General features: G+C 55.8%; 1 protein-coding gene across 5 annotated transcripts in view; it reads right to left on the reverse strand.

The window, feature by feature from the left end:
• Nucleotides 1–2,026: 2,026 nt before the first annotated feature.
• The window catches only part of CRHR2 (corticotropin releasing hormone receptor 2), a 44,523-nt gene continuing 33,876 nt past the window's right edge, over nt 2,027–12,673 (reverse strand). For all 5 annotated transcript variants that reach the window (XM_082471876.1, XM_082471875.1, XM_082471874.1 and 2 more), the window contains 7 exons: nt 12,278–12,431; nt 11,688–11,748; nt 10,159–10,231; nt 5,109–5,194; nt 4,777–4,912; nt 4,307–4,348; nt 2,027–3,116 (listed from right to left, as the gene is read on the reverse strand). In XM_082471876.1, coding sequence (XP_082328002.1) covers nt 2,976–3,116; nt 4,307–4,348; nt 4,777–4,912; nt 5,109–5,194; nt 10,159–10,231; nt 11,688–11,748; nt 12,278–12,431 — 693 coding nt within the window. In that variant the 3' untranslated portion in view covers nt 2,027–2,975. The remainder of the gene's footprint in view (nt 3,117–4,306; nt 4,349–4,776; nt 4,913–5,108; nt 5,195–10,158; nt 10,232–11,687; nt 11,749–12,277; nt 12,432–12,673) is intronic.

A 12,673-nucleotide genomic window follows, 5' to 3' on the forward strand; every position in this document is an offset into this window, starting at 1 on the left:
CCAGGAAGGCCAGCAGGCCAGGGGCTGTCTACACTGAAGCAGACGCTAATGAGCGGGCTTGGCTGCGAGGAACGGGGGTCGAACGAGGTTAATGAGTGTAGGACCCAGAGAGGGGGCCTAATGGCTCTGGTGGCATTTCAAAGCCAGAGCTCAGCGGGGCCGTGACCAGAGGCCCCGGTGAAGAGGGGATGCATGGTCAGCACAGGGCCGAGGAGGGGCCCCTCCCAACTGCAGAGGGAGCAGGTCAAACAGCTCCCTCTTGCTAGCCCTGCTGCACGAGGGTTAGTGACTTCGGGGAGCTCCAGGGAGCAGGCCCGTGGGGTAATGAGTGGCCAGGACTTGGCGCTGAGGCTGTGCGGAGGCCTGAGTTCTCTGCGCTGCTCCAGTTAGCACTCAGCTCCTCCGGCTGCAGGGCTCTCCAAGTGGCCTATTGGGGCCGAGCCATTTGCAAGAGCCCCCGATGATGCTAATGGAAGCGGCCATCGTGTTGCCTCTGAGGGTGCAGGAAGACTTTCCAAGACCCGCAAGGGTTCTGTATCCGGGGGATGCACTAAGTCAGGGCGCCCCACCCCTCTCAGACGCACAGGTGTGAAACGGTGCCGCGTATCTCACACGTGCACCGCCCAGCCCAAGCGCCAGGGGCACCCAGGTGCCCCGGGTGAACCACCAAAGGAGCTAGTTCTCCAGACAACAAAGCCCTTGGCAAGTCTGAGTTTTTCATTTCATTTTTCCCAGCCAAATTTGAAGAGGACTTCATCAAGTGGCCAGTTGACAGATCATTTGTGATGATAAATCACTATGCAATTTTGGGCACGCATCTCAGAAGGAGTTCAGAGAATTGGGTGACATCTCCTTATTTGTGTGAAAGGCTTCTCAGCATGTAGAGCTATAAAAATGGAAAAAGAAAATGATGCTGAATCCTGATTCATCCATAGATTCACAAATAATTAATTTATCTGTTTCACTAAGATGTGTTTTCAGTATTTTCCTTTTTAGGTTTAACAATTTTCCTTTCAGTATTTTCAGTATTTTCCTTTTTAGGTTTAACAATTACTTATAAAAATTTTTAGTATCTATGTTGTTTTAATCAACTGTACATTATATTTTATATCAAAAATTAGTTGTAATAACTCAATCCAGAACTTTCTAAAAAACTCTTAGAATCTTTGGTCACAGGAAACTATTTAAATTCCGATTTCTAAATATATATTTGTGGCAGAGAAGTATGATAAGGTGAGCGATAAAAAACTTGCAACCATAAAAAATGCTGCATTAGCAAAAACAATTCTGTAGGGAGAATGGAATGAAAATATAGGTTCAAATAGAAAAGGAACAACCTAAAATTTCCAACCGTTAAAGAAGAGCAGGTTGTGGGTTTTGTTTTTTTGTTTTTAAATAGATGAGAGTATTAAATCACTGCTGTGTCTGGATTTCATAAGATGTACTTTAAAGGGTCATGGCAGTTTTATTTTAAAATGTAAATATTTACCAAATGCCAGAAATCACATCCCTCACAAGTTTTAAAACTTACGTGAAAAATATTAGATATCAACTTAAAAATGTGCAAGATGGGATACATAATTTTTAAAAAATGGGGGAGGGGGCATACCTAGAGCAAAAGCCCTTTTGAACCCCAGCCTGACGGCTCCTCCGGCCCCTTGCCTCCCACCTTCTCCTGGAGGGAAGGGCGGATGGAGGCCAAGATGGAGATGGCCCTGGTTGTGGCTCCCGGAGACTGCAGTCGGGGGGCGGGGAGCTGCTCTACATTTCCCTCCAGATTCCAGAACAGGAATGGGCCATGGCCTGCTGGGGGAGCGGGGCCTCTCCTTCACGCTGAATTAAACTGCCTTCAGCTGGGGAGGAGTGGCAGCTATTGGCCTGGTCAAACGATACGGGACAGACCTGCAGGCACAGGTGGAGAGGGAGAACCGGCCCCAGGCCAGGGCGAGAGTCTCTGCAAATGATGATGGGCCCAGCCCAGCATCCTTGGCCCACAGCACCCCTTCAAACCTGAGGGGAGGCCGCATTTCCACAGAGGCACAGTTTATTTCACAGACAGTGGAGATGTTGTTTCTGAAGGGGAGGCTGAAGCCCAGGCTCAGGTGTGCGCTGAGGGATTAGTTCCAGTCACCTAAGACGTACTTTGGTTTCTGCTATTTCTACCCTACTCCTTCTCCCAGCCTGTCGTCCCCCAGGCGTCTCCTCCCCGTTTCGTCCTACACCGTGTATCTGGTTGGTCTAAGCATGTACGGCTGCCCTGGCAACATCTTCCTCCCCACCTGCCCCTCTCCAAGGCCCTGAATCGGTGGACTAGGCTGAGAAGAGGGCTCTCAGCAAAGGAGGCAGCATCCTTCCAAGGGTCCGAGGGGCAGGAGGATGGGGTGTAGGTGAGGCTTCTCTAAGTGAGAGTCCCTGGGACGGAAGCCAGTGGAATGAATCTCTTACTCCAGCTGCTGTGCCTCCCTCCAACTGCAGAGGGCGCCACAGAACTTAGAGGCAGAAGGCAGGGGGTGGGACCAACCATCACCCGGCCGCTGGTGGGAAGACCCTTGCCGTGAGTGGGGCAAAGGAGCCCCAGGTCTGTCATGAACTAGCTGTGTGACTTGGGGAGCCCCTCCCTGGCTCTGGGCCTCAGTTTCCTCATCTGTGAACAGGGCGACAGTGAGGATCCAGCCAGAGAGGCTGGTGTGGGCAACGCCTGAAGACCTGTGACCCGCTCTCCTCGGGGGGTTCCCGTGACTTCTCGGCTCAGCTCCCTCTCGCACGGAGACTTGGGGTCCAGCCGGCCCTGGTTCCCGGGAGCCCCTCGTGCTGCTGCATAGCCTCCCTCCTGCCGGCCTGGAGAGCTGGTCTCCCCTCTCCCTCTGCCCCCATCAGAGCCTGCGCAGCCAGGAGAACCCAGAGAAAGGTGCTGGAGGAGGATGGGGAGGCCGCCCCGACGGTGGAGTGATGGGCGAGGTGAGGGTACGGAGGGCTCATACAGCGGCCGTCTGCTTGATGCTGTGGAAGCTGATCCGCGTGGGGGACGTGGGGATGGACACGGCCCGGGCCACGGGGACTCGGAGGGAGTGATGGTCCTGCCAGCGGTGCCACTTCTTCCTCACAGCCGAGCGCACCTGCGGGGGAGGAGGAGCTCAGCTGGGCCTGTGGAGGCCAATCCTGGGTCCCGGCCAGTCCCCTCCCCTGCTCCCTGCCCCTTGCAGGGCCATCAAGGGAGGCTGGGGCGGCCCCCCTGACTGCCACCCTCACATCCAGGGACCGGCTGTTTCCAAAAGCAGGGTCCTTCTCACCTCCTCTGCAGCCCTGACCTCCTCTACCTCCTGAAAGACCTGCATTGCTTACCACAGCACGCAGCTGAGATGGAGAGCTAGTCACTTCAAGACCTGCCCGTCACTGGTGCTGTTCTAGTCTCATTTGTATTGCAGTGGAAGAATTTTTTCTGCAAACTGGATCATGTCTCCCACATGCTAGCCTGGCACATGGTTGAACAGAATAACTGTTCCATAAGCATTCATTGTTTGCTTGCTTTAGTGGCTCCTTCTCTCCCTGCCCTGCAGCACATGCCGGTCTCCACTGTTGGACTTTCCTATCTGGGGTCTGCTTTAATTGACAGAGACCCAGGCATGCAGACCCCACCATTGCCCTGTGCACGGGCAGGTGAAGAGGGCTCAGGATGGCACTGGCATTCGTCTGGGGTGTTTGGAAGCTCTCGGGCCCTGGGAGGGTGTCTGCTCTTTGCCCCAGCACCCACTGTGTGTCCTCACCCACCACAGGCCTGAGTGAACATCTCCCCCAAGTCCGCCGCGCTGGGATTCTGGGCCTTGTAAGCTAACCAAGCTTCACCAGAGCCTGGCTCCCTGGAGCCCACCCAAAGGCCTGTGGACTTCTCTGCGGCAGTAGGGGACAGGAAGGGATGCGCTGGTGCCTTTCTGCTCCCTGGGTCCATAAAGGCCTGGATGCACGGCTCACACCTGACTTGCTCCTGGAAAGCGCTCTCCTGTCATCACCTGTGTTCTGGCTTCCTTCTGTGAGCCCCTGTGGCCTGGGCTCCTGCCCACCCAGCTCTCCGAGTGCAATGGGGAGTTGGTACATCGTTTCTGACCTGCAGAGTCAACCTTCTAAACTGGCTGGAGTCCCTCAGGCAGGATTCCTGTCTCCCCAAAGCTGGGTGGTTTCTCCAGACTTCCCCTCCCTTCTCCAGAGCAGAGTTGAGCAGAGCCAGGGACGCCCAAAAGGCTGGGGGGGCTCCCCTCGAACTTCCCTGGAGTGGGGTCTGAGGACAGGCCTCCTGGACCTGGTGTCATACCTCTCCATTGAAGAAGCAGTAGAAGACAGACACAAAGAAACCCTGGGAAGGAAGACGGAGAGGTCAGTGACCTGCTCACGGAGCCACTCTGCCTGGGGGGTCGGCGGGTGGAGAGGGGACAGGCTGACTGGGGGAACACTCTGACTCAGGACCCCGGAGGCTCAGAGCTGGGTAGGCGCCCCCATCGTGGAGCAGGTGTACCGGGGTCCTCCACGGGTGACAGGCTGCCATGAGTCCTCAGAGCAGGGGCTGGGCCTGCAGGAGGTGCAGGCTAGGGTGACCCTGACCCAGTCGGGGGTGGGCCCGCCTGGGCCCTGGCGTGGGAGTGACGGGGCCAGGGCCTGGGTTCAGGGTGTGCACGTGCTTGTATTTCAGTGCATACGAACTGAACCATGCCAGCGAGGGCACGGGTGCCTGAGCACGCCAGGTCAGGGGCGCTCACTGTGGCCGCATCCCACTACGTGCCCCACCTGGAACGACTGCAGGAAGGAGTTGAAATAGATGAACACGATCTGTGACAGCTCGTCCTCCCCAGGGTTGACGAAGAAGAGCATGTAGGTGATGCCCAGAAGGGGCAAGAGAACCAGGGTGGCCTTCACCGCCTTCCTGGGGAGGGGGGGAAGGGTGACAAGACCCATCTGAGCCCCTGAGGCAGGCGGGGCCTCACTCGCTGGCATTTCTTCTGGGAGCCTGAGCGAGGGCCCTGGGTGAGGACTCAGAGGGCCCTGCCCAGAGGCAGGGGAATGGCCCAGATGGCCTCCTCATTCCTCCCCTGCTGAGGGTCAAGGCACCCATCACTCACCTGTACTGGATCGTCTCCGATGTGGTGGATGCTCGTAACTTTGTCATTAGGATCCTGACGATGTTGAACAGAAATACAAAATTGATCTGGAGGGACAGGGGGCAGAGAGGGAAAAAGGAAGGACCACGAGGTGGGGATGAGCGGAGAGACAGCCGCCTCCCCTGTAACCCACTGAGAATCCATGTCCCACCCCACTCACCCCAGCACCTGCCTGGGGTCCCAAGGCCTCTGCTCCTCCCTCACCGGGGCAGGCAGGTACCCCACTTGCCGGGTCCCCTGTCACCTGAGGGCTCCAGAGCCTGCTTCTCCACACCCTGACCCGAGGGAGGAAAAGCAGCCTTGGAGGCAGTACACAAGGGTGCAAAGGTCACTCCTTCCTGAGGCACCCAGAGCTCTGCCCCGCCCGCCCCCCGCTGCTGCAGGGACCCCACTTGTCAACTGAGGGTCTCCCTGAGGCCCTTTGGACAGAGGACAGCCCTGCCCTGGTGGAGCAGACCCGGCCAGATGGAGTGATTAATAACTCGGTTGCTGGGAGGAGTGATTAATCTCTCACCATTCATCCCCTGCACCCAGGAAATCTCTAGATTCTTCGCAGACACGCCTGAGGCAATGGAGATGAACAGGCTGCTGGGCTGACTCCAGCAGCTGGCTCCTGGAAGGGCCTCATTTATCTTCATTCTGGGCCTTCTCTCACCATCGGAGCCTGCCGCTCCCAGCCTCTCCCCGGGAACTGCCCATGTGGCCTCCCGGGGCAGCCCTGTGCTGTATGGGGTCTCTGTGGGTGTGCAAGTGTCCTGTTAACCCGTGTTGGCTTGTCTGTGTGCCCGTGTGCTGCCCTCTCAATGCTCCCCGTGGGTCTGTGCTCTGTGTGTGTTTGCCTTGGTGCGTTCCTGTGTGAGTGTAGACCTGGGGACACGGACACACCTGTGTCTCTCTTCATCCATCTCCAAGTGCGAGTAGACAGGAAAGTGAGTGTTGTATGCCTAACACCCTGGGGATCTCTCACAGGAGAGTACCCATGGGTCAGAAGGAGATACATATTAGCCCAGGGGTGTCTGCTGGCTCACATGTGTGCACATGTCTGAGTATGTGCGTGTGTTTATGCACACACACACACACCCCTCCCAAGTACTGGTCCTGAGACTCCGTCATTTCTGGAGCCTCCTAAGTTCTGAGGGTTGGGGACACAGGCAGACATCACGGGACACACATCCCTGTGGCCTCTGGATCGCCCCTAAGCTTGAGGATGCTCTGGGGCCCTGGGGGGGCTCCCTCCTCAGCCACGGCCTGCTGCTCCAGTGACCACAGCGGCACAGCCTGGTGAACCCAGGGTGAGGGGTGGTGGAAGCGTTCAGCCAGGGCTGCCCACGGCCTGCTGCGCCTTGCTTCCTCTTAAGGCCTATCTAATTTCCAGCTCCTGGGTTTCTGGTCTATTCCCTTGGATCATGAGGTCACTTTAACACATAGGCCGATCCTAATTTTCTCACACAAGTGATACAAAATACTTGACCTTTTCCGATTCTTCATGACTTCTGTGAGAACAGAGGTTGTTGGAGTCAAAATATATTCTCATTTCTTCCACATTTCCCTGCATTAAATCTTACTCACTAATCGTCCATAAACTCACTAACCAATTCACTCAGTTATCCACCCACTCTTATCCATCTATCCATCCACCCATTAATCCATCCATCCATCCAAATATTACTCAACCATCCATTCATTATTTTATCTACCCACCCACCCACTTATTTAACGTGTAACATCCATCCATCCATCCATCCATCTAAATATCTACTCAACATTCCATTCATCAGTTTATCTACCCACCCACCCACTCACCCACTTACTCAACAGGTAACGTACATACATCCACTAACCATCCAACCACCCATCCATCTAGTCAACAAGCAATTGCTGAGCACCTCTGGGCTAGAGGACGCTGTTCCATGTGCTGAGGCAAGAGCAGGGACAGGGGCTGGTGTGGAGGGTCTGGGAGACAAGGCCTTATCCCCTCTGCTCACCCTAGGCAGGAGTTGGTGATACTGCTCTCACCCCACCTCAGGCTGGTCTGTGCAGCCCCAAAGTCACTCTTTCCTTTTGAGCTTGGTTCCCAGCCTCCCCCTTTACAGCATCTTCTCCACCTCACTTCACTGCAGGCACCCTCCTCCCTTCCCCAGGGAGCCACTGACACCGCCCTCCCGCCTGGTTTCCAAACCCTCCCTGTCTGCGCATGTGCAGAGGCGGGCAGGGAGGGAGGAAGGAGGACTGACATCTCTTCCTCCTTGGCTTCAGACACGGTTCCTCCTGTCCTTTAAACCCAGGCTGGGAGAGGTAGACCCAGCCCTTGGGGGTGTCCTCCGCTCCCCTCCAGCTCTGGGTATTGGGGTGCTGCCATCACATCTCAGCTCCCTCTCCCCACCTCTCCCAGCCTCAGCTTCCTGTAGCGCACATTCACCAAGTCCAGCGACATAGCTAGCCTGCTTGCCCACCTGGATCTGTGGAGCCTGGTGAGTCTCAAAGGCCCAAGTCCTGAGTCCTACTGCGTTCAGGGCCCTGGCTGGGCCGCAGAGAAAGCCCAGACAACTCACATCCCTGCTCACAAGGCCCCTGGACACCAGGGTTCTCCCACTAGAGTATGCACATCAAAGGCGCTTGTTCCAAATGCAGCTCTTGGACACACCCCAGAGATTCCCAGTGGCAGGTGGAGGCCCTGGGAGCTGCATTTGGAACAGGGGCAGCCGGGATATTGCTGGGGAAGACGCCACCCGTGGAACAAAGAGCCAAGGCTTTCACCGGACAGACCTCATGTGCCACACATCATTCACCTGTAGCTGCAGGGGACAGTTCTCAGCTTGGGGCTTTCTCTGGTGCCAGGGGAGCTAGCTCAGCCTGAAAACGGGGAGAGGGGAGCTGGAAATGTGGGGATTCAAGGTCCCCAGGACAACCTCCACTGATGGGGCATGAAGCGTATGGGCAAGTAACCCAGCTTCCTGACCAGGGGTCAGTTCTGAGACTCTTCTACGTGTTGCCCCAGGGAAGCCTGCTCATCGCTTAACCTTTATTGGTTTCCTCCCTTCCTTGTCTTCTACTCCCACCCCTCGTTGTGTTTCCGGGGACCACATCCCACATGAACATCTGGCGCCAAGTCCTTGTCGCATGGCTCTAATTCCAGCTATTCCAATTGGCATCTGCGTGGCCTTGGGCAAATTACTTAATTAACCTTTCTGAGCTCTGCTTCCTTGTCCGTCCAGTGGGGATAGCCATGGAGCCTGTCTGGGAAGGTTGACACAGGTTCAAATACTCATGGAAAGCACTGAGCTCATGCCTTTCCCACGCCAACAACAGTGACAACAGCCTCCTGCAAACCCAGCCAGCCAACTCACTTCCCAGAACCCAGAAATGAGCACGGGTCTCTCAGACAGCTGTGGACCGCTGGGGGAGGCCAGGGGTGGCAGGGTATCCAAAGGAAAGGATGGCGGGATCCAGTCTCAGCTCAGCTAGCTATTAGTGATGACCTTGGGCAGCTGTTTCATCTCCCAGGTTCTTAATCTGTGAGACGGGGAGCACCATCCCTACTTCCAGGCATCGAGGATGTGAGGATTGGAAGTAACAAAGACAGAGCTTCTGGAAGGGCTGAGCTTGGAACCTGGAAGCCCTGTCTATGCATATAGCTGGGTGTGGGCCGGGTCCAAAGGGAAAGACAAGCACGGGGCTCTTGGTGAGGGTGGAACCGGAGAAGGGGGCATGGAGAGGAGGCGGGAGTTGGGGATTGTCACTGGGCCTTCCAAGCCTGTCCCCCTTCTCTGTTCATTTCCTCACTGCTGTCCAACATCTTTGCAGAGGGGGCTCGCTTCCCACCCAAGCCAGCCTTCCTTGGCTGAGTCCCAGGCTCATGAGAAGCCCTCTCCCTCCAGGATGGGCTCTCAGCAGCTGGCAGGGAGGGGATGGGTCTCATGGAGTTTCCGTTCACACTGGTGGAGGGGGGAATCAGTGACTCACTGCATCTAGGACTCCAAGGACAATGATTCCCCCCTCTGACTGCTGACAAGGACTGGCTTCTATCTCTGAAATGAATGGAGCCCTGATGGTGGAATTTCAGGCAGTGGGTAAAAAAACCTTCCTAGTCATCTCCGGTTCGTATACATCAAGGACACTCCAAAGATGGGGGGGTCAAATGAATCCCTGAGGAAGTTACAAAAGGGAGGAGAGTAAGGAAATAAAAAGAGATAAAGAGTCATTGTCTCCAAGGTAGACCAAAGAAACCCCCATTAGGCACCTGCTGTGTGCAAGAGCGGGGTCGTGCTCCCTCTCAAGCTTCCCACAGGGAGCAGGTGGCCCTTTAAGGAAGGTGGTACATACAGGAGCCTGAAATCAACAAGCCTGAAGTAAGTCTTAAGTAAGTGCCGATTTCTTATGGTGCTTTTTTGTATGTCTTTTTTTTTTTTTTTTATATGATATATAATGGGTTCGTTTTTCTTGCAGAATGCAGCCTCTACTTAAACTCTACCTTAATTAAAGCTCGTTGTGGTTTAGAGACAGGGCGGCAATTATACCTTAGATGTTAATACATTTGGCAAAGGGCGGGGAGCTGGATAAGGAATAATTGCTCATTACACTTCATTCGTCCCACTGCTCCAGGCTGGGGGCGGTGGGCTGGGCCCTGGAGGGGGTCGCTGCAGGTAGAAGGAGATGTAGGTCTGGGCTGAACAGAATCCCGCAGACCCTTCTCTTGCCACCAGCTGCCCCCTTGCCTGGCTTGTACCTGGCAAGGGGATGTCAGATGTCGGAGGCACTAGAAATCTGCCAGTCAGATTTTCTCCGCCCAGAGAAAGAACCTGAGGGCCAGAGAGGGGAGGGGGCTGCATCAGGGCATGGAGTGTGAGGAAGGGAGAGCCGGGAGCGGGGTGCCAGGCAGCGGGGTAGTGCATACAGACTGCGTGCGGGGGGGGCCGATCCAGACCCTGTCCCTCCCCAGCATCTCTGCTGGGTGGGTACTCTGCCGTCCTCCTGGTGCCCAGCCCTGTCCCACTTCCCACTGAGGACCTACCAAGAGCACGAGGATGATGGGGCCCTGGTAGATGTAGTCCACGAGGTCGCCGGGCTCTTTGCCAAACCAGCACCTGCAAAGACGGAGTGGTTGTAAGTGGCCTGCTGAACCACAGCCCGGGGACCACTGCAGCCTTGGGGCCAAGGTCCTCTGGCTCGACTCTTTCTGAGATCCAATCTCCATGGCTGCTCCTTCCCCCGAAGCCTGGGTGGACAGCTGACCACCCTGGCTCATACCTGGGCTGCCTTTTGCCCTACATGGAGGGTCTGGTCTCCCCAGACAGACTGAGGCAGGCCCTGGGTCTCCTCCTCCTCCTCCTTGCTCCTTCACCCCATCCCAGGATGCTGGGCCCAGGGCTGGACATGCAGGAGGCTCATGAATGGAGAGCTGGGCTCCCCCTCGCTGGCCAGGGCCCAACCGCCTGTACCACCTGTTCCCGCATTGCTTGGAACCCGCCTCTCCTTGTGCCAGGCACTCAGACGCACAAAGCAGCAGATGTGGAGGCGGGAGCCTTCTCCTAGCCCGATCCCTGGCCTCATTCACCCAGGGAAGGAAGCTTGCGGCTATTAGAGGCTTGGTTATTCTTTGGGGATGCTGGGGGTGAAGAAGCTTCAGGGTCTGGGGGAAGGGCTGGCCCAGGACCCAGTCTGGCTCTGCCAGCAACTCCTACTGGACCTCAGAAAGGGCCCCAGAGACTTTAGGAAATTCTGTGTCTTCTGCAACTTCAGAGGTCAGCCAGTACACATTGCCTCAGGTAGGATTCTCCCCTGCAGCCTCCCAGCCCTGTTTTTTTTTTTTTCTTTGCTTGAACACCCCCTTTGATGGAAAGCTCACTACCTCTCAAAGCAGCCCTCTCACTCTTGGGCAGCTTTTATCGTTAGGAGCTCTTCCTAATGTTGGGCTCTTAGAACCCACGCCATTCCTGCCCCCTGCTCCCAAATCCCATCTGCTCTCTCCATCCTCAGAGACCCCTTGAATATTTGTATACAGAGACTGACGTTCCTCTGTCCCCTCTTTTCTCAGCTGGTGGCACCCAACTTCCCCGCCGTTCCCTGGCTGGCCTGCAGCCAGAATTGCCATCGTCTGGGCTGAGGCTGAGTATTTCAAAGTCTCTGGTGCAGAGAGGGTCCCAGCGTGGAACACTGCACCCCAGGAAGAGACTGGGATGACAGAATAAAGCAAGCTTCCACTGGCCTGGCCCGGGCATCTGTGAGAGGCTCAATGCCACAGTTGGAGGTGCTCTGAGCTGAAAGGCTGGAGCCAGACTTGCCGCATCCAACTCCAGGAGGCGGCCTTACCAGAGGCTAAGGGGGTCGTGCATTGGGTGCTTAAAGGAACCACGACTCCTAACTCAATTCAACAAAGGTGACTTGACACCTATCGCATGAGTACCTCTGGATGCCAAGGAAATTTTCTCAATCTAAGGACAATGGAAAAGTGAACTGTCCTGGCGTGGCTGTAATTCTTGCCCCGTGGCTGACCTGTCCTAACATCCCTCTGAGCCCCATGGCTGGCCTGTCCTTACTTACTGTTCATTCTCATAGTAGAGTTTGCCAATGGCCCAGGCAATGATGATGGGGCAGGGGACGCCTGAAAGAAGGACAGACACAGCTGCAGTGGACAGACAGATGGTCAGGAGCCCCTCTTGTAGAACACAGTGTGGGGGGGACCACAAAGGGCTAGGATCTTGTTTCCAATCATCTAATGGCAGGCCATCCATGACCTTGAGGGGCCCTGTCCCTAGACCCCTGCCCCCATCCCTCCCTGACTCTCAGCCATCCCCTCCAAGCAGGTCAGAGAGATGAGGGGACAGCGTGATTTTCTGAGATTTTTTTGATAGAGAAGTGGAACTGGCCAGCTTTTCTGTTGAAACCAGAGACAAAGGTCTTTGGATTGGCCATTCCAGGCAAGAAGAGGAAGGCTATTTGTGGACTGTCCTTTCAGAGGGACCATTTGCTTCTTCCTCTCCAGCGTGGAGGGGAGTGGCTGCATCCTCGGACTGTCCTGGGGATGGTAGACAGGAATGTGGTCCCATCCTTGGACCCAAGATGAAGGGAGGTGACCCTGTCAGCAGTACCCTCTCCCCACTAGACCCTGCAGGTCCCCCCAGGACCCTCACACCATCCAATGAAGAGGAAGAGCCGCTTGCGCAGGCGATCGGTGGAGTAGGTCATGACGATGGCCGTGTGCAGGTAGCAGCCCTCCACGAACATCCAGAAGAAGTTAGTCACCACGAAGTAGTTGAAGCTGGTGGTGATGCAGCGGCACCAGACCTGCACGGGGCAGGCAGCAGTCAGTGGCTGCCTGGGGCCAAGGCCCAAGTGCACAGCTTGGGCGCTGATGGAGGGGAGGTCGTTTGAGTTGAGTCATGGACATGGCATTAAACGCCCTCGAATCTCATTCTGGGACGCTTCATCCTTTCTCTTTCACTTTTTCAGAAAGTGCCAGGCTCCCCTGGTACCAGGGGGTCTGACTTCTCCCCAGTGTTTTCTAATCTCCTTTTTCATAAAAGAAA

Source organism: Balaenoptera physalus (genome assembly GCF_965194825.1).
Source record: "Balaenoptera physalus genome assembly, chromosome: 8".
Classification (NCBI taxonomy): Eukaryota; Metazoa; Chordata; class Mammalia; order Artiodactyla; family Balaenopteridae; genus Balaenoptera; species Balaenoptera physalus.